Here is a 24,650-nt window from a genome sequence, read left to right on the forward strand (position 1 = left end):
TACACGGATCTACAGTAGACGTAATTAATGTGAGCAATGCATATGCACTACTTCATCAATACACGGATCTACAGTAGACGTAATTAATGTGAGCAATGCACTACTTCATCAATACACGGATCTACAGTAGACGTAATTAATGTGAGCAATGCACTACTTCATCGGATCTACAGTAGACGTAATTAATGTGAGCAATGCACTATACTTCATCAATACACGGATCTACAGTAGACGTAATTAATGTGAGCAATGCATATGCACTACTTCATCAATACACGGATCTACAGTAGACGTAATTAATGTGAGCAATGCACTACTTCATCAATACACGGATCTACAGTAGACGTAATTAATGTGAGCAATGCACTACTTCATCAATACACGGATCTAAAGTAGACGTAATTAATGTGAGCAATGCACTACTTCATCAATACACGGATCTACAGTAGACGTAATTAATGTGAGCAATGCACTACTTCATCAATACACGGATCTACAGTAGACGTAATTAATGTGAGCAATGCACTACTTCATCAATACACGGATCTACAGTAGACGTAAGCAATGTACCACTAGACATGCTCGTAGCTAGGTCGTTGGATGAGCATAATAAAACCGTTTTTGACATTATTTATATAGTCTCTCGGTGTTAGCAAAATTGATTTTGGATATAAAATTTTAGCTATCAACTGAGATAGGTCGAGCCAACTTTTACATGATCAATTGACCATTTTTATGTTCCTTATATAGTAAACTGTTCCCCCCCCAAAATAAATTGCCCTTTTGCCCCCTCTGAACATGCTGAATTTAATTATCAGATATACACTGTTGGAAGACGGGTTAAAATTTGTAACCAACATAGTCCGGTGCAGACCAAGGTAGGTTGGTTTTACCAATTAAAGTGTTTTTGTTTCTGGATTATTGTTCTATACGGGTGGTACAAAATCAGATTCCGAGAGGTGTAAAACTTTCACACCTGGGCAATTCGAGACATCCAAGGTCAAAGTTATACAGGGGTCAAAATATATGTCAAATTATTCCTCTCGTCATAAGAATTCAGAAAATATTTATTTTCACATATCTACGATATATTAACGAATGTTAATAGAGGACTCCACAAGGGTCAAAATTGATAAATGCTCCAATTTTGATGAAAATGGTCTCAAATTGGTCTTTCTGCACAACAACTCGAATAAATAATAGTTTGAACCACCTAGAATGACTGGCTGCCTGGGTAACACATTGTCAATTGGGTCCTACTAATGTTGACCTACCGGTACTTCTGTTAATGGTTACCTAGGTAACGAGTTATTGCAGTTATAACTATTATATTCGATTGAGTTAACAGTGCCAACAATTTGAGACCATTTTCATCAAAATTATCTCTTTCAGCCCCTGTCCTCTTCAAAGTTAACCGTTGACCTTTTGGCTTTTAACTCCAAAACGATAAGTCAGAGGTGGGTCAAACTATACTTTTTCTGAATCCTTAGGATTAGAGGAATATTTTGGTATGTTATTTTTTTTAAAGCGCAATTTTGAATTTTGACCCCTGTATAACTTTGACCTTGGAAATCTTGAATTTGCCAAGGGGTGAAAATTCTACATTCCCCATATCTCATTTTATACCACCTATAGATTATAATAATCAGCGAAGAAAAACACTTTAACTGGAAAAACCATCTAACCAAATAAAACAATAGTTTGCAGCCGGAACACGGATGAAGTGACAATTGCTGTCACCTCGTAATCCGTGTTCCTTTAACATGGGCAATGATATATCGCGCCCCTGATTGCGGGAAAGAACGGGGTCCAAATCAAAGGTAACACACAAAAGAAAACTAGTGTAAGACAAAGGACAAATAATAAGTAGGTTAATATTGCCACCATTCCTTTATTACAACAACCAAATTCAATAGAAAAATAAGTAATAAAAACTATACATATACGCATAATTTCTTTAACTTGTCTATACAAAATGTTACCATGCACCAAAATTCTCTTGTAGCACACCAATATTTTTAGTTAATTTTGATACAGAAACCTTATGTCACAAGAGTATACGAAATCCAAGAGATCTTGGGATATAGTATAAAAATAGAATAACAAAATATAACAAAAAAGTTTGTATCAGAAACGCGTAAAAAAACACTATTTTTATATTTTATACGTCGGTATGTTGTTGTTTTCAAAAATGATACATATTTCTTAATTGTTGTTTGCGTTTCTTTACATACTCTGTTCTTTTGGTTTTTGCTGCCGATTTTCTTTCTTTCTCTATACCGGGAACTAAAAACAAAAACAAATATGAAACCTACGTGTAGGACTGCGAGGCAGATCCAATTGTACATAATCTTCATGCCCATGAGTTTCTGATACAAACTTTTCTTTCTTCTTCTTAAGGGATCGGGAATGAGCGTTTTGAGCGTTTCGACAGTATTTTTTGTGGGACATGAGAGCACCTCAGACGTATCGAATTGCATTCTAAATACGAAGCATGTCTTTCTGATATCAAATAATTTTCATTTTTGAAATTCACGATATAATACAAATTTTATGACAAATTATTAAAATTTGATATTTTTCAAATTTTGATATATAACTGTCCTCGAAGTATATTTTATAAATCTAATGATACATTCTTAAAGTGTATGTAGCTGGGAGGAAAAGCCGACGATCAATTGAAATTTTTGACCTTTCATATTGATGATATGGATTTTTTCCCAAAAAGACCTAATTTTTTTGGTGTTTTGGGAAAAAATCCATATCTTCAATACGAAAGGTCAAAATTTTCAATTGATCGTCGGCTTTTCATCCCAGCTACATACACTTTAAGTATAAATTATCAGATTTATAAAGTTTACTTCGAGTAGGGGAAAGTGGGGTAATGCCGGACTATGGGGAATCCCGGACACGTCGATTGCAGCTAAACGGAGAAGGGTGGCACTATTATACTACATTAGGGTATTAGCTACCTCAAGGTGTACCTCACGTGTACTACTACCAGCGCTTTGGGTCTCGTCTTTCTTTGTGAAAATTACGAAAAAACAGAAATTGTCATTTTTGACTTTTTATCTGAAAAGTGATTTATTAGCTGGGTGATAGTTAATGCGACAAGGGACACAGATAAAGTATGGATGAAAATTATGTTTGATACTTGATTGTTAGCTGGATGTATGAATTTTGGTATCTTATAAATGGATTAGTAGAACGAGCACTGAAAAAATAAATCGGGACCGTGAGTGGTAATCCCGGACACACATGCGTCTCTATACAGATGGGGTAATGCCGGACACTTGTTATTTCGAAAATATAGACAACAGCAACAGCCCCCATAGTTGTATACTTGAGGTAACAGATGTACCTAATACATTCAGGGGATTATCATCCTACTCCACTTTCCCTCTTAGCAACAATCATATGTCCGGGATTACCCCGTGTCCGGCATTACCCCATCATTTTCTTCCATTTTGTTTTTTAATTATAACTTATTAACTATAGATGTTGAGTTATTAAAAACTGGTTACTAGTTAGAACATTACCCCTACTTTGCATTGATATGATTTTCACTGATGAACTTTATTTAATCTTGTACCTGTGTAGCCTTAACGAAAGGTGCCCGGGATTACCCCACTTTCCCCTACTGTTAAATATCAAAAATATCAATTTTGAATGATTTGCCATTAAATGTGTATTACGTTGCGAATTTCAAAAAATCAAAATTACTTGATATCAGAAGGACATTCTTCGTATTCAGAATGCAATTCGATATGTGTGATGTGCTCTCATGTCACACAATAAATACTGTCCAAACGTTCATACCCCTTCCCTTAAATGGCCTATATAATACTCCTTAAACACCTCAAGTTTCTGACAATGGTCATACACTTTTATAAGAAATTTGTTATATACCGGTAGTAGAGGAAACATTTAGCATAAAAACAAAAATTGAATAAAATACAATAATTTGTTGGAATATGCTCGTGAAGTTTTTAAAAGAGCTTATATAGTTGTATTTAGAATTTAGCTGACCTTTATCATCTCGCAACACAAAATACCGTAATATTTGCGTTAATTCCAAAAATATATAAAGGGTTATTCTTGAAATAGCACCTTAAACCTATAGTATATGTTCAAAGTTATAAAGGATAATAACCCATACGAGTTAATTTACCAAAGTGATCTTACTTACATAAGAAGACCGTACATACAGCGCTTACATTATACAAACTCGGCAAGCTTCTGGCAACAGGTCCTTGAACTCATAGACGTGTCTTCAACAAAAACAAAAATTAAAAAGAAAAGTTTTTGCTGAAGACACAAGCTAAGACATATCTGCTCAATTGAATCTCGTCTTGCACGTCTCAAATCATGTCTAACCAGGCAGACGGATACGTGTCTCATGGAGACATCACCTTTTGTGTCGTAAGTTGGTCATGTCTTGCATCGAGACGTGTCTTACTGCAGGAAAGCGTCTCAAAACAGGCTTAACAGGATGTACAGTATTTTCAGGCAAGACATCATTCTATTTGTTTTCTCCGTGTTGAAGACATGTCTCATTACAAGACGCTAGACGCAATTTGCTTAAGACATATTTTTACAGTTAGATTAAAACCACGTTTTAGCCCTATGTATATAGTATACATATTAAATAGCTTAAAATTGTTTATTATATCGAACAAAACAGTTCCTCGTTATCATCAGGGTTACAGAGAAAAGGAAGTGGGAGAGGATGCATAAGAAAGACGCATATATGAATGATAATATATACGAACCCGATAAATAAGATTAGATCTTTAATTTAAAAACGGTTCTAAGTAGAACCTAAAATGGTTCTTGAGCTGTCCTGCATGCGGCACCTTAAATGGTTCAGAACAGAAAAGATAGAGGCTACATAGAAACATTTTAGACGGGAAAATGGTTCTGGAAAGGCCAGAAAGAACCATTTTGGGGTTCTTTCAATTGTCAAGAACCTTTTTATCTTGAAGGTTATACATACAGGACAACCAAGAAGCTTTTTAAATCTAAGAGTGTAATAAATATATCCCCTGCCGTTCATAAACACTTTTGTTTTTAATTATCAGAATGACACATTCATATTGCAATTAATAATGATTATATTCATATTCATTGAATACATAGTCGGCTGAAATATTCACTTTCTATTCATTATTGACCTTCGCGTGCAACAAATACAAACCCAACCCAAGCATAATATGGTACGGCTCAGAACTTCAACAAAGTCATTATTGCAGTTGTATTTCAACACACCTTAAACTTGTTTTCTCTTTTAAAATCACTTAAATACGGTGAATGCCCATGATTAATGAAAATCGCAAATTGAAAGAGAATACCTCACAATGACACCAGTCAAATGTATTAATTTTGTATGCAGGAGAATGACGAACTCATTTACAGCAATTGTCATACAGAAAATGAAAATGTTAGTTCATGCGTATAATGAAAAGTCACTCTTTAGGTAGGCCATTATTTATAGTAGGTATACCTTGGAATTTATATTGAATAAAACCCATGTATCACTTTGGCACATGCTACAAAAGAAACGAATCAGAATATATAATTAAAATTACAATTTTCTAAATTCAGATGTGTATGCCGCAGCGTAAGTACATTTTTTTAAACTGTTGCGATTTGGAGGTTCACAGCATCTTGCGAATGGTAGTGAGCTTTGGCTAAAATTACATTGATCTTAGAAGAATTCAAATATCACAGATATACTTTTGTAGCTTCGGTGGTTCTTGAGCTATGTTGAGGAGGACTGAAACAATAACACTTTTGCAAAACGTACATAACTCATTAACAATAATAAATCAAGCAAGTTTTCGAAGTATACAGGGTGTCCCAGATAAATATTAACAGGTGAATGAATTTGGACAGAAGTCAAAAAGTAATCATCACAATCTAAAAATTTAAAAACCAGAGTGTAGCCCATCTGATTATGCATCTTATGCTAATATTACTTGAATCGGTTGATTGATTGATTGCGAAGAAATGAGCGATAACATAACGCATGCGTCAATTCACTTCATTCCAAGTTTGAAAAAAAAAAGATTATTTTTGTGCAACACAATGCGAACTAGACACTAGTGGTTAACTGTCAATGGGTTTTATATTTTGTTCGGTGAATCCTTTTTGTTCTTTTTAAACAACCTATTTCTTGTAAACATTAAATAATAGGTTTTGTTCAAATTTGAAAAACTGCACGATATTGAAAATGAAAGCTTGCATGTAAGATGATGCTCAGTACTTGTAAATATCTTTTGTCGTAAAATTGTTGTATAAAGTATTATTGCATAAAGAATTCGAGCTGTCTAAAAAAGTTTTTTCACACACATTAATGTTTTTGGAATATTTCCAAGAAATGGTAATGCAAAGTTTAAATCTTTTAAAACTTCAATATAATGTTGCATGATATCAAAAATCACCCGTAAAGCGGATAAGCACTTGATCATTGTCATTCTTGACTCAAATGTTCTTCGGAAATATCACATATTTGCACAACATAAAGAATCAAAGCTGGGAAGCTTCCAATTGCAGAAATCAAAGATTAAAGTTTGATCTAAGCATGAATAACATACACCGTCGGATTATAAAATGGTAAATGAGGACTAAATTTAATGCGATACACACTTTAGGAAGGAGTGAACGAGTATGAAAACGGCACCTGTTGATCAAACTTGGACTGAACTGAATTGATGAGTGCATTATGTAATCTTTAATTTCTTCACAGACAGTCAACCGAATCAAATGAAATTTGCGTATATTATGCACGATAAAATGAGCTACGCGCTACATTTTAAATTATTTTTTTTGATTCCAATGTCTATTTCTTGACTTATGTCCAAATTCACTCACCCGCTTATTTTTCTGGGACACCCTGCATGATTTGTAGAATGAACTTTTACAAAACATCAAAGTGTTATTTTTCAATAATACATTGATTTAGATAATGAAAATCGAAATTTGTTTTGGCTGTTTTGATCAACAATATGCTACCCAGTACCCTTAAAGCCCTCACACCAACATCTGAAATTCACCAACTGTTAATGATTAATATCTAGTCCCAGACACATAAAAAATCCTGCAACCTTAATTTGCAGACAAAAATATAAATTGCATTTATAGTTAATGCATTGTCTCACCAAAGTATTCTCACTCACATTGCAACCAATCTTATGATAGGAAAATCAATTGATATTGGTTCACATAGATTACCTGTTATATTTTGTTGAGGCAGACAGTTTATATAGTTATACCGGGCATATTTTCTTATTAATTGCCAGTATCAGTTATGGAATGTCTGACCACACTAATCTTGTTTTGAATTCTCCTGCGCTTGTGAGAGGGCGTTGTAGACTATCTTCAATTGATATTTGAGTGGAAATGACAAGAAGGCATCAGCCCTTCTGTTAGGATGCGTTTGAATCTCATGAAGTGTAAGCGCTTGTTGTGTCTTAAACCTCTGCACACATTGAACGCATTTATATGGCCATTGGCAGAGGCGCTGGCTCCCAGCCATTAGCTTGGATGTCTCTTGGAGAGCGATAACTTCTTCAGCTGCAACACGAAGTGCAAGCAGACGATCGCTGTCTTCTGGTTCATTCATGACGCCTTCTTTTTCCTCTTCTTCATTAGTCTCGGCTGCACTTTCTACAGGTGCTGCAGCGCTTTCCGGAATTGGAATCATTGGAACAGGCAATGCTGACGGTGAATGAGGCGAAAACGGTATCTTTGCCGCAACTTCGTGGTATGCGTTGTCATTATTATGACGACTGTGGACCCGCTGGTGGCGTTCTAAATTACTCTTGTGGCTTGTTGCATAATTGCATAATTTACAAGTGAACTCTTTGATGCCATTATGGACACTCATATGTCGTTTTAGTAAGGCTTTACGACAGAAAGAGCGTGAACATAAATTACATTTGTAACCATTCTGGTGACTCTCTTTAACATGAGCGCGAAATTGTGCTTTACTGTGAAAGCTGGTACCACAGCATTCGACTATTTCTTGTTGACTGTGCATAGATTGAATGTGTCGTTTCAGATTGGTTCGACGACGGGTTGCATAATCGCAATCATTACAGTTAAATGCCCGATCTTGTTCTTTCGAGATAACACTGAATGAGAGGTGGTCGAAGCGTGGAGATGAATCGGACATGTCGGAGGATATCGGAGTGTCAGGAGTGGGTGGCGGTGTCGGCAATTTGCTTTTACCTGTAATAAAAACAGAAAGAAAAGAAAAATCGTTAATTGATGGTTGGGATTGATCCCACCTGCAGACATTTTTGTTAACATTCTATAATAAATATCTTCCCGATTTCAGATCTTTGTCATTTCAGTAAACCATGTCTAGTACTTCCATACTGACAATAAGTTGGATAACTATAGTGTTTGGGTGGCAGCGATGCTGAAAACAGCTCCCTCCATAATATCGTGTCACCTTCAAAATGGGAGTGAACCTCATGTTAGAAATCAAGTGTATTTTTCTGTGATAAAAACAATACATATTTTCTATTATGTTCTTTATATTTGACGAGTTATCAAATATTGCTTTTTGCATCTGAACTCTTTATTTGGAATTGGGCTACAGCAACCCATCACTCAGTATACCAATTTTTCACAAAAAGCACCCAACTTTGCCAGGCGCGTAGCCAACATCGTCAGTCCGGGGTGGCAAACGTCAGCATCGTGAGAGCGTAAAAATAGGGACGATCGCATCGTCCCTATTTTTATGCTCCCTCTCCTCCCTTTCCCTTTTCTTTTTCCCTCCCCTTCCTCCCCTGTCCCTTCTCTTTCCACTCTCCTTCCCTTCTCTTTATCCCTCTCATTTCCCCTTCTTGATCCCTCTCATTTCCCTTTCTTCTTCTCTTCTCTTCTCTTCTCTTCTCTTCTCTCTTCTTCTCTTCTCCCCTCCTCTCCTCTCCTCTTCTCTCCTCTCATCTCCTCTAATCTCCTCTGCGCTTCTGCTCTTCTCTCTCTTCTCTTCTCTTCTCTTCTTTCTCTTCTTTATCCCCTTCTTTATCCCTCTCATTTCCCTTTCTCTTCTCTTCTCTTCTCTTCTCTTCTCTTCTCTTCTCTCTTTTCTCCCCTTCTTCTTGTCCCCATTTTCTGCTTCTCTGTCCCCATTTTAGGTGTCGGGGCAGCCCCCCCCCGCTGGCTACGCTACTGAACTTTGTCCAAAGTTGGTACTTTTATGGACAGTCTTGCTCAAATGCGCCCAATTAATTAGGCGCATTGGTCTTCACTGAAAACACATCCATTGATACCAAAATCGCTGAAAAGGCACCCCAAAACTGTGGACCACACCCTCGTGCACCTAGGAGAACCACCTCCGGGGACCACATATCCTCAATGCACGGTTTGGACTAAATGTCAAGAAACCTTCTAATTGGACGATCTGTATAGAATTCAATTAAATCACCTTATTTGTAATTTAAACTCACTGTGGGTGCACATAAATTAACCCACCCATGTCACCAAATACAACTGCAATAATCAATTCCTATATAATTCGCTCTACCTAATAAATAATAACAATATAATTTTTTCACTTTATGTCTTCATTCCAATCTTTACCCCATCTTTCAAAGTGAATCAATTCTATCATAAACTGTTGAAAGTCATGGTCACCAAGTCATGCTTCAGTACCTAACTATTCAAAGTGGTTTAGGCTCGGCGCCGAAACAGATTCAATACATCTTTTGACGAGTAATAATACAAAATAACTGGGATTTACTCTCGGATATTATCAACTCTCTGCTGCAGTGCTATCAACTTAAAACATTACATTTTATGGTCAATTTTTTTCCACATTATTTTTGGTAGTAAATAAATCACTGAAGTTGTTAAGATCGGCATAAATATGATTATATGAATACGAACGCGCTATACGACCGGTCTAGTGGTTCTTCCTGCCTTAAGTCTTTTATACATTGAGAAGAGCAGCATGTCAGGTGGCAGGAACTTAATTGATTGGAAATATTAGCACTTGATTGAATTTTTATAGATTTGGTTGAAAATTAATTACATGATTAATTTCAGGTGTATTTGAGTTAGGCGGTACAGGACTCCACCTCAATGTATAATTAGCGGTATTTAATTTGTAACTGAATTGATCTAATCAGTGTATGCGAATAGAAACGAAATGGAAATAATGGTTGATAAAAGACGAAATGAAAGTGGGTCTGAGTCAGGGACAAGCGGTTGAAAGACTTTTCTTCACCTTAGAACAATCACTCTTCAATAAATCATATGAGATATGATCAGCTGACTCAAAAATATCGACGAGGTTAATTTTTTCATGGTTTTAATTCTAATTTATCAAACTTTAAGGGGGTACTACACCCCTCAATAAATGTGTGTCTATTTTTGCATTTTTCCCAAAAACTAATAACTCAGTGGTAACAAAAGTTATCCGTATTATAGGGGCAAGGAATCCAATTACCACACTGGAATTTCAGTGACCCAAGACAAGCGGTTCGTTATTTATAATAAGAAAAGAGGTACAGCTAGGATGTACCTCATATCCTATCATATAAACTGAATCGCTTGTCTTGAATCACTGAAATTTCAGTGGAGTAATTGGATTCCTTGCCCCAATAATATACATAACTTTTGTTACCAGTGTGTTATTATTTTTTGAGAAAATTGCAAAAATAGTCCCAAATTTACCACAGGGGTGTAGTACCCCCTTAAAACGTTCTATTTGTACACACAAATTTCGTTTGTTTAATATATCCACAAGATCGTTTTACTTCAATCATTTCGTCACCCTGAGCTCTGTACGAGCACTACCCTTATAAAGTGTATTTATTAAAGTGTATTTATTGTGACATTAATAGGCTATTTGGAACTTTCGCGTTCACTGTACCGTGGCACTGTAAGTTATAATGAGTAAATATGTGGTATATGGTTCAAATCTTGGAATAATTGTCCACATATTGCTGGGTTTTTTTACTGACAAGCATAATGACAAGAATTGAAATTGTTCTGTTCCTAGCCCGGGCATGGCAACATAATCCGTAGAAATCCGTCCTTAACCTCGCATTAAAGTCTGCAGTTCACAGAAGTTCATACAAAAAAAGGAAAGTCATTGAAGCACAATTTTCTCTTTTCAATGCAAGCATTGATTTAGCATGAAGAGGAACTACTATAATGCGTTAATTTGTTTGGTGCATTTTCGGCATAACGATGCTGCTGGAACATGATATTATATATAAACATTATATTTATATTTACTTTTTCATTGTATATTGTTTTCATGATGATTGGATAAATAAATTTGATTTGATTTGATATCCGAAATGTCGGATTGATGCGTCGAAGCGCGGCGAAACGCATAGCCGAACAGACAGATAGACACCCCGACACACAGTGCACACACACAGACTGCTCCAATACACCGAGAAATCAACCTTTCAGATATGGTAACGTTCTTTTTTGGACCACCCTGTTGTCTTTTCCGGTGAAGAAATACCAAAATGCATTTAAAAGTCTGCACTTAATGCGTTTGTGTCAAAGCGTGTCACCGACTCATATTTCTTTAAATGGTATAAATATTATTATTTTCTTTGGTTGAAGTTCAAATCTAAGTTCAACGCAATGTGATGAATACTTTTGTTATTATTTGGCGTGAAGGCCAAGTTAAAATCCAGTGGTAATTAAGTGACGGTTCAACGGTTCGCTCATTCTGCAAAGGCGTATTAAAGACTTCGCGATAACATGGGATGTACACCTTTGTACAAGGAAAGTGTTAACAGAGGTTGGTTAGATTTTACATTTTATTTCACATGCATGAAAATCACTGGCGGCGCCAAGAATATATATATATATATTTTTTTTGGGGGGGCATTGGGGGTAAAGTGAATTTCAGGAGGGAATCAACCACGTTTGTGCAAAACGGCAAAATTGTCGCATAAAGTGGACATTTTCGTAATTTTGGGTTTTTACTGGAGGGGGGGGGCAACTGGGGGTGGCAAAAGTTCTGAATGGGGGAGGCTTTTCCCCATGCCCCCTGTGTCGCCGACACTGCAGTTCCCCCGAATGGAGTCTGATTAGGAGTGAAAGGTGCGGGCGAAATCAGTCATTTCGAGGGCAATGACTGATTTCCCCAGAATGAACAACAAAAGTGGGGGCATCCCCCGCCCCCCCCTTGCGCACGCCACTGCAGTGCCGTGACCTGTACCCGCTGGAAGTAGAGCTCAAAAGTGCCAGGGCACTAGGGAAACGCAGCGGAGACCGAAAACGCAGTGTTACGGGGGAAAGCACTGACACAAAATCGTGGGACTATAATTGCCCCTTTACCCTTAAGCTGAATTTATACTTCATCAAGCTAGGAGTTACAAGCTAGGCCTATTAGTATTTGACCAAAGATGTTAGATGTAGCGCACTGTTCGCAACTAAACTAAAATCACTCTACGATGCGTAGCGTATACAGCCCTTTTTAAACGGACGCGAGGCCCCCGGGTTTTAAAGGAGAAGAGAAATTGTAGAAAAGAGAAGCTGCGTGAATCGTAACCTGCACCATCGATAAATCTCGGCTGTACTTCAAAAGTTGACTGTACTTAACTCCGTTGTTCTTGATAGTATTGTTGTTATGATTTGGTACAATCGGTTAAATTATTTGCTTGACGTGGTAATTGCCCATAATAACCATGAAAAGTCACATATTTGTACCAATTTGGTACATGGTGTATCCCTATACAAAACACCCATACTCCGAGAAACGCTATGAGGCCCTTTATGAAAACCCAGTGACCGCTATAAAGTTCTTCCTCGGGTGGAGCCTAGTGGCGTAGCATTATCCGATCGGGGGGCACCGGGTCTGATTGGGGGGCGTTTTTCAGCAATTTTCCTTTGGGATTTTTGATTTTCAAATCGACTGGGAGGGCACAGTGGCCCTATGACGCTACTCTCGGGGTGTATTAGTGTGTCTCACTCCTCGGAGTAGGCATATAGCGTGTTTAAAAATAAAGGCCTTGTTCTAGGCTTTCCTTTCTATGATTCAGTGCACGGACGTCCGTTAAATTCCATCTCAATACGACAGAATGAAGTGACCCTTTCGTATTTCGCGTTTATATGTTTATATTTTGTTGATATCAGCTGCTTTGAGAAACCGGCCCTTAATGGCTTGCATAAAAAATATCCTGATGCATTTAGTTCGCATCTTCCTAGCCTTGTTCAAGGCCTGCTAAGATTTCCTCCCTGTTTGAATTTTTTTGGGCTCGCCAAGTCAGCGAGGGCCACAGATTACGGCTATATTTAATGATCGTGCGTAGGCCTATATGCTGAAAACCGAACTGGCGAGCCCAAAAGTAATGATAACATTAGAAACTAGGATTCAAGTGCGCTGGTGCTAGTCACAGGGCCCGCGGAAGGTTTTTTGAAGTGTGGGGGGCGAAAATAGTTATACTAAAATGTAATAATAAATGGCCGCGGAGCTTGCGTGACGCAGGGTGTGTCTGAGGGGGATGTGCCCAAGTGAACAAGTTTTCCCTTTAATTGTAGGCCTATAAATTGTGTTAAACACAAATTGGTAAATGTCGAAAGCAAAAAAAATGGCCACTTGTTTATCCACTACGCAGGGGTTTCTGGGGGGGTGCAATGACGGTCCAATTAAAGATATTTGGTGCATCATATTTACACTATTTAAATCATTGCTTTAAACAGAAAACAGGGCCCGAACTTTGCTAAAAAGTGTGTGTGGGGGTGTCACTGTGTGTGTGTGTGGAGGGGGGGGGGGAGGCGAATGCTCCCTCTGCCCCCCCCTGCTTCGCGGGCCATGGGTCATGATGGAGGGAACTTAGAGGGCCTTGAACAAGGCTAGCATCTTCCAAGAAAATTGAACTAAACACATCAGTATTCCGGAGGATCAGTTACGTCCCATTGAGTTTCTTCTATAGTAGGACCTTGATTCATTTTAGAGAGAGTTCCACGCAGTATATTTTGTTGATATCAGCTGCTTTGAGTATAACCGCCGGCCCTTAAGGGGGTACTACACCCATGTGGTAAATTTGTGACTATTTTTGCATTTTTCTCAAAAAATAATTACACACTGGTAACAAAAGTTATGTATATTATTGGGGCAAGGAATCCAATTACTACACTGAAATTTCAGTGACTCAAGACAAGCGGTTCAGTATATATGATAGGAAACGAGGTACATCCTAGCGGTACCTTATTTCTGATCATAAATAACAAACCGCTTGTCTTGGGTCATTGAAATTCCAGTGTAGTAATTGGATTCCTTGCCCCTATAATATACATAACTTTTGTTACCACTGTGTTATTAGTTTTTGAGAAAAATGCAAAAATAGACACAAATTTATCGAGAGGTGTAGTACCCCCTTAATGGCTTCCATGAACAATATCCTGATGCATTTAGTTCGCATCTTCCAAGAAAATTGAACTAAACACATCAGTATTCCGGAGGATCAGCCTTTACGTCTCATTGAGTTTCTTCTATAGTAGGACCTTGGTTTATTCCACGTAGTATACCCAGCGAACATAAAAATGTTCTTGATAAAACGTTTATTCAAACTGCTTTAATAACATTTAAATGTCGGGTTATATAAAGGTCATAAAAACGTTTATAAATGTTACTGTAAAATATTTTGGGCAAACATTTTTACAAAATAATTTGTCAACACTTAAACAAGATTCTGTTTAGAATGTTTTGTGTCAAGTTTTCCAAAATGTTTTTTTGAATGTTGTTAAAACGTTTTTATACCCAACCCGACATTTAAACGTTTTCTGTAAAACGTTTTGTGGCGAGTAGTTCCTTATTTATTTATTTATTTATTTATTTATATTTATAAATATTTATTTATTTATTTATTTATTTATTTATTTGTTTGTTTGTTTGTTTGTTTGTTTGTTTGTTTATTTATTTATTTATTTATTTATTTATTTTCATTCCATTCTCTGCTACTTATATATCCATTCAATTCTAAAGATGGACCGTTTGCCTGCTTTTGAAGTTTGTTTGGGAGGGTCTCGGTATCCATTGTGCACTGAAATTAATTTAGAATACTTTTTTTAACTTCCGTCATGTGTCTAGGAATGCATGTTTAACTCTTTTGTACTATATACCCCTGATTTTTCCAATTACTTGTTAACAACTGAAAGTGTAAAATCCGGTTTGTAATGGGGAAATGGGAATTTATATTATCAATAATGCGAAGAATTAGGCCATCATATAAAAATTACAGAAAGTCATTCAATTATCTTCCGCATCATCACGCATGCTGTCTACGGAAGATAGCACGTATAGATGTGATTCAAGAGTGCGTACTAGCCCATTTACAGTGACCATGGTGACATCGATGATCCCGAGTGCGAAAATCAAATTCAGAGATCCGTCGATCCCATACTATACACAATTCCCCACACATTTTAATTTCGTACTATTCATTTTTTAGAATCCCTGCTCATTTATTTTTGATCATGTAACTATTCGTTTTGATGAGATATACTGTTCATTTTGATTGTCGCTTTGATCTGACAATATTATCAAAATGAATATAGTTTCCGTTTTTATTTTAACCATTCAAATTGATGAGATCTCCAACTCATTATTTAATTGACCATTTCATTTTGACACGATTCTGTTAAGTCTGACAAGACAAAATATTCAAAGTTTCTTGTCAATTTAATGAGAATATCCGGTTCATTCAATGAACAATATAACAGATTTCTCTTCAAGTTGAAGAGAAATCTGTTATATCCCCGTCTGCATAGTGTCACCTGTCACCCGCAGCTTAGCTCAGCCGTTGTCATGGTTGTGCGGGATATTAATTTTTAGCCTAAACTAAACTTTAGGCTGTGTCGCACCGTTTTGCTTGAGCCTGGCTGGTCCTATCGGGGCACAAGTGTGTCTCCATGCGGATCGGGCGACCGTACAAATAAGCCAATCACGTCTGGTCAGTCAGTGCATGAAGTACTGGTTTATCATGTTCAGTTTATCCCTATGTATGTTTTCTTTATTTGTTTGTATGTTTTGTATCAACAACATCGATCCCGCCATCGATCCGCCCTTGATAAATCTTCAGAGAAGACCTTTGTCGGGCCTCAGTTTTAAGTTTTAACTAAATCAATATTTGTTTATGAGAAGCCTCATCTTCTCTGGTTATCATGGTTATACAGTACACTCGTTCTAGTCCATCACGTATGCGCTCAAAATCGAAAGACGATAAATCATCCCAAAATATCTGAAGGACTTTCTGTTCCAATATCCATCCAGATTAACACGATTTATTGTTACGCCTATAATAATATATCCATTCAAAATAGTCATTTCACAATTACCGATTCATTTTCGGTCGCTGATTCTTGAGTGTGTTTTGTTCACTTTGTACAAAGGGTTATTTTGTTCGCTCTGGAAGATTTTCATAGAAGTTAGGGACTCGTTTTGAGCTATAAAAACCGAGCAAAAAAGTAATAAATTAGAGCTCAATCGCATACATAAGATATCGACGATCCCAAAATGATTAGTATAGCCATACTCATCCTCCTAATTTTCAAAAACCCGGACGAGAAACATATTTTTATTTTTACTTGGCCTTATTAAAACGTTTTTATACCCAACCCGACATTTAAACGTTTTGTGTTTGATGAGTAGTTCCTCATTTGTCACCTTCTGTCACTTACTTTATTTATTTATTTATTTATTTATTTATTTATTTATTTATTTATTTATTTATTTATTTATTTATTTATTTATTTATTTATTTATTTATTTATTTATTTATTTATTTATTTATTTATTTATTTATTTATTTATTTATTTATTTATTTATTTATTTATTTATTTATTTATTTATTTATTTATTTATTTATTTATTTATTTATTTTCCATTCTCTGCTACTTATGTCCATTCCATACCCAAAATGATTAGTATAGCCATATAGCCATCGTCCATGCCATTGTAATTTTAAAGTTTTTCTTGACCATAATCAACAATAAAGATGACAGTAAACTTTTATACCCGGGCATGAACGCCAAATTCGAGCCAACACTTTCCACTTTTCAACATGTCGGTTAATGACGGTATACTATAGAGAGGATGAGGTCCCGGGGATGAGATCGTCAGAAGTTGCTAGAAATTATTCTTCCTCAAATTTTACAACGTATTGCATTTTTTGTCTTCTTAAAATTTTCTTTGAGGTTGCTTCAGGTTATAGATATTAAATGTTTACTAATTTAACTAAACGTGATACAAAAAATATTTATGATCTCGTCGGACCTTGGAATGAAGAAAGATCTTTCAAAGATCGGATCTTGTTAGAGAATATCCTATACCCTTCCCAGAATCCTTTGCAACATGATGTATCACCTCATTACGTCGCTTTGTTTTCATGTGAGACTGGCTAAACATTGGGCGATAATCAAGAAATAAACATATTTTGCAAGATCTGGATGTGCTATTCGCTACTTTTTGTCACTATCGCCCAACCCCATATGTTTTACTATAGAAAATTGAAATGGACGAAATGCATTATGGGAAGTGTAAGATGTCTTCTTTGGGATCTTGTCATTGTTGAGAAGTGGCTTTCACTCAACCAAAGAAATTCCGGCTACTCAGTAATCAGTATTAAAGTAGCCCTGTAATTTGCATAAGCTTTTGTGATTTCTGCACGTCTGACACAGTCATTGAGCTGATTCTGAGGACCATATACGAGACAATATCAAAATCTCATCAAATCGTCTTATAATGCCAAAGACTCTTGAGAATGTCTGCGATAGATAATACCAAAATGGGCTATTTACCGAAAGTGCACAATAATGTACAGATTATCACGAAGATGGACTAATGTTATGGCTCAGTAAATATTCGATAAGAAATATTAAATCATGTGGATGCAGGGGGGAAGTCGGATTTTACTCCACGGGTAACGGCAGAGAAAATTAAATAACTGAATAAGTAAAAGTAATGCACAATTGCAATCAATATGATCATAGCCAGTGGCATAGTTTTCTTTTCAACATTGGGGTATGGGGTGGAAAAATGTCTTGCAAAATAGGGAATCCAGCACCTTCTTTTTAAGAAATCATAAAATTATCAGATATGCGACTTAAGTTAAGATCCAGGAGTAAGATCTCAGTTTTGCAAAAACAAAAATACATAATATTGCGTCGTTTTTGGTACTTGCAATCACTGGAATTGCAGGAGAGTGAAAGAACATGAAACAACAAACCGATTAGGCAAAACGAAAATTCTGACAAAACAAAACAAAGAAACAACAACCCATAACTGAAATGAGTTTGAATCGTTTATTTCACGAAGGACCACTGTGCTCTTCAATTTCTAGCAAGAGCCGCGCCGCATTTATCATGTGAATATAGAAAACGCTTCCTACCGAGAGAGAACATTGGAAAGAGGAACCTACCATTGATTTTTTCTTTTGAAAAGAAAAAAAAAGAAGTTTTTTCTTTCAGCATGTTTAGGTCAATATCATCAGACAATTACAAAGTAAAACAACAAACAACCAATCAATACTCACACAGCCATGGCCTTTCTTTTGATAAAAATTCCCTTTAAAAGGGAAAGCCAGCCTCAATGTAGAAGAGGTCTTGTAATTAGTTTTGGTCAATGTGAAAGGCATATTTAGGATCACGGCTTACTACATCCATGTTACATGACAGTCCACCAAACCATCAACGGTGAGAAGATGTACACTGAAACTGCAGAAAACATTAACTCCTAATCTCCTGTCAACTGTTTAATTCATTATTGTTCATTATTATTAATTCATTATTGTTCTCTAAATTGTTCTGTCCTGGTTTTATTTGTCTTTTCAGCTTTTTACCCACGATATTTCAATTTCCAATTTTTTAATACCATAACTCAATTTCTTCGCTTAGGAATGTCCGATTTTATTGGGGAAAACGGCGTTGTGGAGCAAAAAATAGCTCTTTATGTGAAAGCCTCCAAATTTATAAGCTGTCCAAAAGATGTCTGTTTTTGACATGATACGCCACATTTCTTAAAGACCCATTCAGTGATCCCAGCGCAAGAGTAAAAAAAATAAAATTGTTTATAAATTGCTTAAAAGAGAAGGATAGGCCTAAGTCGTTCAAATTGTCATTTGGTATTTTTGAAATGCCAAATTTGGCAAAAATGAAGAAAACAGCAGTACTGAGGAAGTTCAAGCCCCGCCATTAAAATACTTGTAGCTAATTTTAGATACTGTCAGTATCTAAAAATACAGATTCGTGTAAAATGTCTTATTTTGTCTTAAATAGGCCTACACGGCTTTTGGCTGAACCATTCGCAGACTTAGCACATCTATGTAATGACAAAGGTACGGTACCAAAATTTTGATGATTTTTACGATCGTCCGGATGAGCAAATCACTGAATGGGCCTTTAATATTAATAATAGATAAGCTGCCTTTAAAAATATTATTGACAAGTGTTGAGAGTAGGAATTACCTTGAAAAATGTCTCAAAAATACAACTTATGCCAGTTATATTCCGGTCTGAAACGATCAGACAATCTTTTAAACATTAATAACATCATAAACCCAAATCGTGAAAAAATCACCCCGGGTAGATTTTTGGCTATTTCTCCATTTACCATCCTGCCCAAAAGTGTCTGCTTTCGATATACCACGTCACAAATACTACACTGCACTGACTGCAGGTTTTAGTTAAAAGGGCATTTCGTGATCCACAGCATCATCCCCTAACTTTTCTCAAAAAAGTTGAGATTTTTATATCACTGGAAACCTCTGGCTACATAATGTTTATGTACAAAATATTTCTTGCAGATTAATTCGTTTAGCAAAGTAATCGTGAAATTTGAATTTCGTTCTGGTATACCAGAACAAAATTGCAACACATTGTCTACACATAACCATATTTATCTATAAGTGCATGTCAAATGGGCACATTGTTCAATACTATAGCCTACATGCATAAATTATGCCCATATTATAGCTAGGCCCTAAAAACTTTATTTTGCATCGGATTTTTCCTGTTGAAAAGGCAAAACTGATGTTTATGATAGCAACTATTTCATCAATAGCATTTTGAGTCATTTTTATCCATAAAACGACACAGGATAGGATAGATAATTACTTTGACATCAATATGGTCCATATGATGAAGATTTTGATTCTTAGATCTGTTATCAACATGATATCACGCTGTTCAGTGGTCAAGGACCCCGGGTCAAAGACACTGAAATGACATACTTTTCTTCTGCTGACCATATGATGCTGTATATTAACTATTATTGTTACATTTTAGGCCTATACCTAAAACTTTTAAAGTCATATTAATTCAAACATAACTTTGGTAATACTCACTCGTTTTCATTCGTTGAAACGGCAAAACATACTTACTTTTCCTAACAAATCGAATTAAAATATTTAAAAAAAAATTTAACCACAAAAAGTAAAAAAAAAAAATCATTCCAATAAAACTAAAATATAATCTCTTGAGTAAACTGACCCCAAACCTGAAACAGGTACCAGCCCCGAATGGGCTGGCGAAAACACCCTTTTCAAAGCACACGTGTTTGTAAGGCAAAAAACGAAACAAGCAAGCAAACAAACAAACAAACACCCCAACAAACAAAAATACGGAAAGAAGACACATGATGATGGGTAAGTGTGTCAAGGAACGTGTGGGGTGGGTTACCCCGGGTATGAGGCACGGGGATGACATATTAAAGGACGCCCAGGAAAAGACGGTCCTTGAGAAGAGAAAAGGGAGATTTATGAGTTATTCAAATTGAACGAATAATCATGCAGAAAAGATGGCACAATGTGAGGAATTATGTGAAGACAGATAGGAAGGACAGACACCACGAATAAATTAGCATGGACATACTGTGTGAACACTTTTGAGTGCATTATAAAGGTCTGAAATTATTTGAACATAATTCTCATTTAAAATATAAGATAAAAGGTCTTTAAATTACAAGTGTATTGTGTGCAGTAATCCTAAGATGAAGGCCCAAGGTTGGCTGTGTTGGTTAGATTATTCAGGCAGTATGAAATATATTAGAAATACCAATTTTCGTTTCTACAAACATTCTGAATGTGACCATAATGACGAAAGGATTTGAGTTAATTGGATTAAAAGTGTACGCAGATTTATTGTCACCTTGAGAAAGACAATGTTTCTTATTAAGTTATCATCCCAAGGATGCAGCTTGCAAGTTGTTCCTTTTACCATTTTGGATTTTAAACTTTGTTTAACAGAAAAGGGAGACGAGGGGAGCGAAAATAAGTGAAAGAGGAAGATAGGCACTTGCAAGGCATATCCATGGAAACACATAAAGATAGGCACTTGCAAGGCATATCCATGGAAACACATAAAGATAGGCACTTACAAGGCATATCCATGGAAACACATAAAGATAGGCACTTGCAAGGCATATCCATGGAAAGACATAAAGATAGGCACTTACAAGGCATATCAATGGAAAGACATAAAGATAGGCACTTACAAGGCATCCATGGAAAGACATAAAGATAGGCACTTGCAAGGCATATCCATGGAAAGACTATGATAAAGATCAGATAAAGTACAAAGACACAACGAAGAGAATGTGTAGATTATGTAGCAGCTTATAGTATTTCAATTAACAAATGAATAGAATAATGCATAATTAAGCTGAGACGAAATAGACGCTTCGTCTCAATTTCGCCTTATTATTAAATAAGCCTGAAAACATGTTTTAATGTTGCAATTTTGTTCAAGTTTGCGTCGGTTTGAAGTTAAAATTTTCAACAAGTTACCTTACAGATACACAGTGACTGCACTATTGCAAAACATCTTGCTCTTCAACCAATAATATAATTTCATAGCACTACTGGTCAAACACAATTTTTTACCTGTTGACTTAAAAGTTTTCTGAAGTTTGTCACCAAGTTCAGATTTATAATAAGCCTTCTTATACTTCCTATATATTAACCTTTTAAACAGAATCTTTAAAACTATTTGACTTACCAAGCGAGTTGACGGATAAATCTATTGGTAGATCCGTGTCCTGAGGTGCTTGAATCAGCAGAGGGCGAGGGAATGGTAGCATAGTGTACGGTACCGGCCAAGACATCATCAAGACTGAAGGATCAAATGCTCCTGTGGTAATCGATGTACGGGGATTGAGTCAAGTAGGTCTAAGTGGATCCAAACCAAAGTATACTGGATCAATAAGCTGAGTAGGCGTGGCTGCAGTGGACGGAGCGGTCTTGGTCTACACTGCATGCAGTTCAGAAGTTCTGTACTTCAAAGCTTTAGAAAAGTTTTAAAGTGAAAGTAAATATTAAGATCAAATTTGTTTTCATGCAGCTATTACATCAGTATTGCCGAAAATGTCTCTTACGGGCGGGCGACGCGAGGTTCGGTCCTTCAGAGTCCAGAGACAGCTAGCTAGGCCTATCAATATAGATCAGCGTTATAAATAGGCCTGTAAGTGCGTGTAGATATGCTACCTAGCCACACAACAAGTCGCAGTAAGCCGTAAGTATCCCTCACTCTCAACCTGTTGCTATTGAATATAAGTGAAAACTGACACGGTTGATCACCCTGCCGCTGACAATAAGGCCATCCATCGTATACACCTGAATGCAGAACCATCCATAATATGGAGCTGCCTGTTTTTGCCTTCATTTTTTTTTCTTTATATATTCTTTTAACAAAAAATCTCAAATCGCCTCGGGTATTACCAAATAGACCATTTTGAACCATTTTCTCCATGGGTTTATGATAGGGTTATGATAGGCTACTTTGAAAAAGAATGCAAACCCCGTGGCTGCTGGGCTTCGATCGGTGGTGCCAACGGACTCCGTATGATCATCCAATCCAGTGCTCAACATGAGGAAAACAAACAAACAAACAAACAAACAAACAAACAAACAAACAAACTTACATACACACAAGTTACTTCAATTTTTTAACGGAAAACTTCGAGTGCGACTCAACTTTAAGATAGGTTGAGGTGATGGTGATGTTTTTGTTTTGTTTGTGAATGAGCGAATTGTCGTGTATTGCCGAATTCAACCCTGAAAATGGGCCTAAAAAGAATAAAACGAAAAATTCTTTATTCAACTTCACAACCCTACTATAGTATAGGCCTAAAGCACTACCATAATAGTAAACCGAATCTTCGAAGCCATCAAGACAACCCATTCGAATTGTACATTATGACCACATGCCACAGGATAATCAGACTGCTAATTTAATACTGCTCATTAAAAAAAAGATTCGCCGAGCACCATTTGCAGCGTTTGTATTTACGTCCTTAGTATGACTGAAATACCGAGTTCTAGCTAGCTAGCTGGCTGGCGGATTTTCTTGTCTTTTTATACAGGGTTAACATGGTTAATACCGTCTCTTTTTGTAACTCACTGATTTCGAGTGAATAGACGCTTTTCACGCCAGGCTAGTCATACGGACTGAATACCAAAGTAATAAATGGCATTTTGTGTCAGGATGACAGACTATTCTCAAAACACGACCTTGAATTTGGTTGTGCCTGAAACCTACCATTGTTGAACCTCAATCAAAAACATTTTATCTACCATGCATACGACCACGGAAGTCTTCTAACTGATTTTCAGATAGTTCATTAATATTGGACATGTTGAAGGTATAGGAACGATTCTAGCTTCATGCATGGGTATTGTTTTGTTGTTTCATGATCTTGTTATATATAGGCTAATTAAGTACAGTCTGCTATCCGAACTTTAATTTTGTTGAATGTGTGATTGCAAAAGACACAGCTACACTGTTGTCACTTGAGTTATTATAAAACAAAATGTATTTATAACATAAGACCGTGAGCAAAATGTAGCAAAGCGCAGATACCGGCCATCAGAGATAAATGCTGTCTACCGAAGATAGCACACAGTACAATCGGGGATGTAATACGGGGTTAGTCTCGGTCCCAGCCGATTTGTGCTCCTTCGTCACACAAACCGGCTGGGACCGAGACAAATACGGGGTGCGCACGATGCGTGTGCAGTAAGTTCAAATTAAATTCAACAAATAATTCAAAGTCAAACGACCGGCAAGAGAAATCCCGTGCAATGTTTGCGATTTATAATCCAGAAACAATAATTATAATCTGACAGATAGAAAACATTGTTATTGGCAGAAATGCATCGTATGCTCAGATACAGGGTGTCCCCCAAATAAGAGGCCCCTCATTGCGCCCTCTTTTTCTCCTATTTTAGAAAAGTTGATTTAGTATAATGTTGGTATGTAAAAAAGCCTTTACCCGTTAGCTTTAATAAACCGAATCAATTATTTCAATCGGCTCATAACTTTTGAAGATTATGCCCTTTTAAAGAAATGTATCCGTTTTTCACTCTGTCCACGGAGGAGGTTTGGCTACTTCAAAGATTGTGCATTATACCATGCATGAATATAAAACATTCCTCGATGATAACTTTATAAAATAACAACTTTATTTTAGGGAATGGGCTTTACCGGTCGGCTTATGGGTTATGGATTTTGTTAAGTGCATTAATTTGGGCGGAATTGATGAAGGATGGGACTTCTTTTTTGACAACATAAGTCATTTCTCTTTTTGGAATAAAAGGTAGCCCTGAAAAAGGCTGTTTAGTTTGTCTTTGGTTCTTTTGAAGTGACTTTACTGTGCTGCTCTGCCCTCTAC

At 36.5% G+C, this 24,650-nt stretch overlaps 1 protein-coding gene across 2 annotated transcripts; it reads right to left on the reverse strand.

Moving 5' to 3' along the window:
* Positions 1–3,637: 3,637 nt before the first annotated feature.
* LOC140156083 (uncharacterized) lies at positions 3,638–23,191 on the reverse strand. 2 transcript variants are annotated; one of them, XM_072179201.1, is made up of 3 exons: positions 23,119–23,191; positions 21,980–22,264; positions 3,638–8,232 (listed from the first exon to the last, which is right to left on the reverse strand). In XM_072179201.1, the coding sequence occupies exons 2-3, from the start codon at positions 22,086–22,088 to the stop codon at positions 7,328–7,330; spliced, it is 1,014 nt and encodes a 337-aa protein (XP_072035302.1). In that variant the 5' UTR covers positions 22,089–22,264; positions 23,119–23,191; the 3' UTR covers positions 3,638–7,327. The 2 variants fall into 2 exon arrangements, with proteins under 2 accessions (XP_072035302.1, XP_072035300.1); XM_072179199.1 differs by lacking the exon at positions 23,119–23,191 and having other exon boundaries at positions 21,980–22,635.
* Positions 23,192–24,650: the final 1,459 nt, after the last annotated feature.

Source organism: Amphiura filiformis, chromosome 6 (assembly GCF_039555335.1).
Source record: "Amphiura filiformis chromosome 6, Afil_fr2py, whole genome shotgun sequence".
In the NCBI taxonomy this organism is placed as follows: Eukaryota; Metazoa; Echinodermata; class Ophiuroidea; order Amphilepidida; family Amphiuridae; genus Amphiura; species Amphiura filiformis.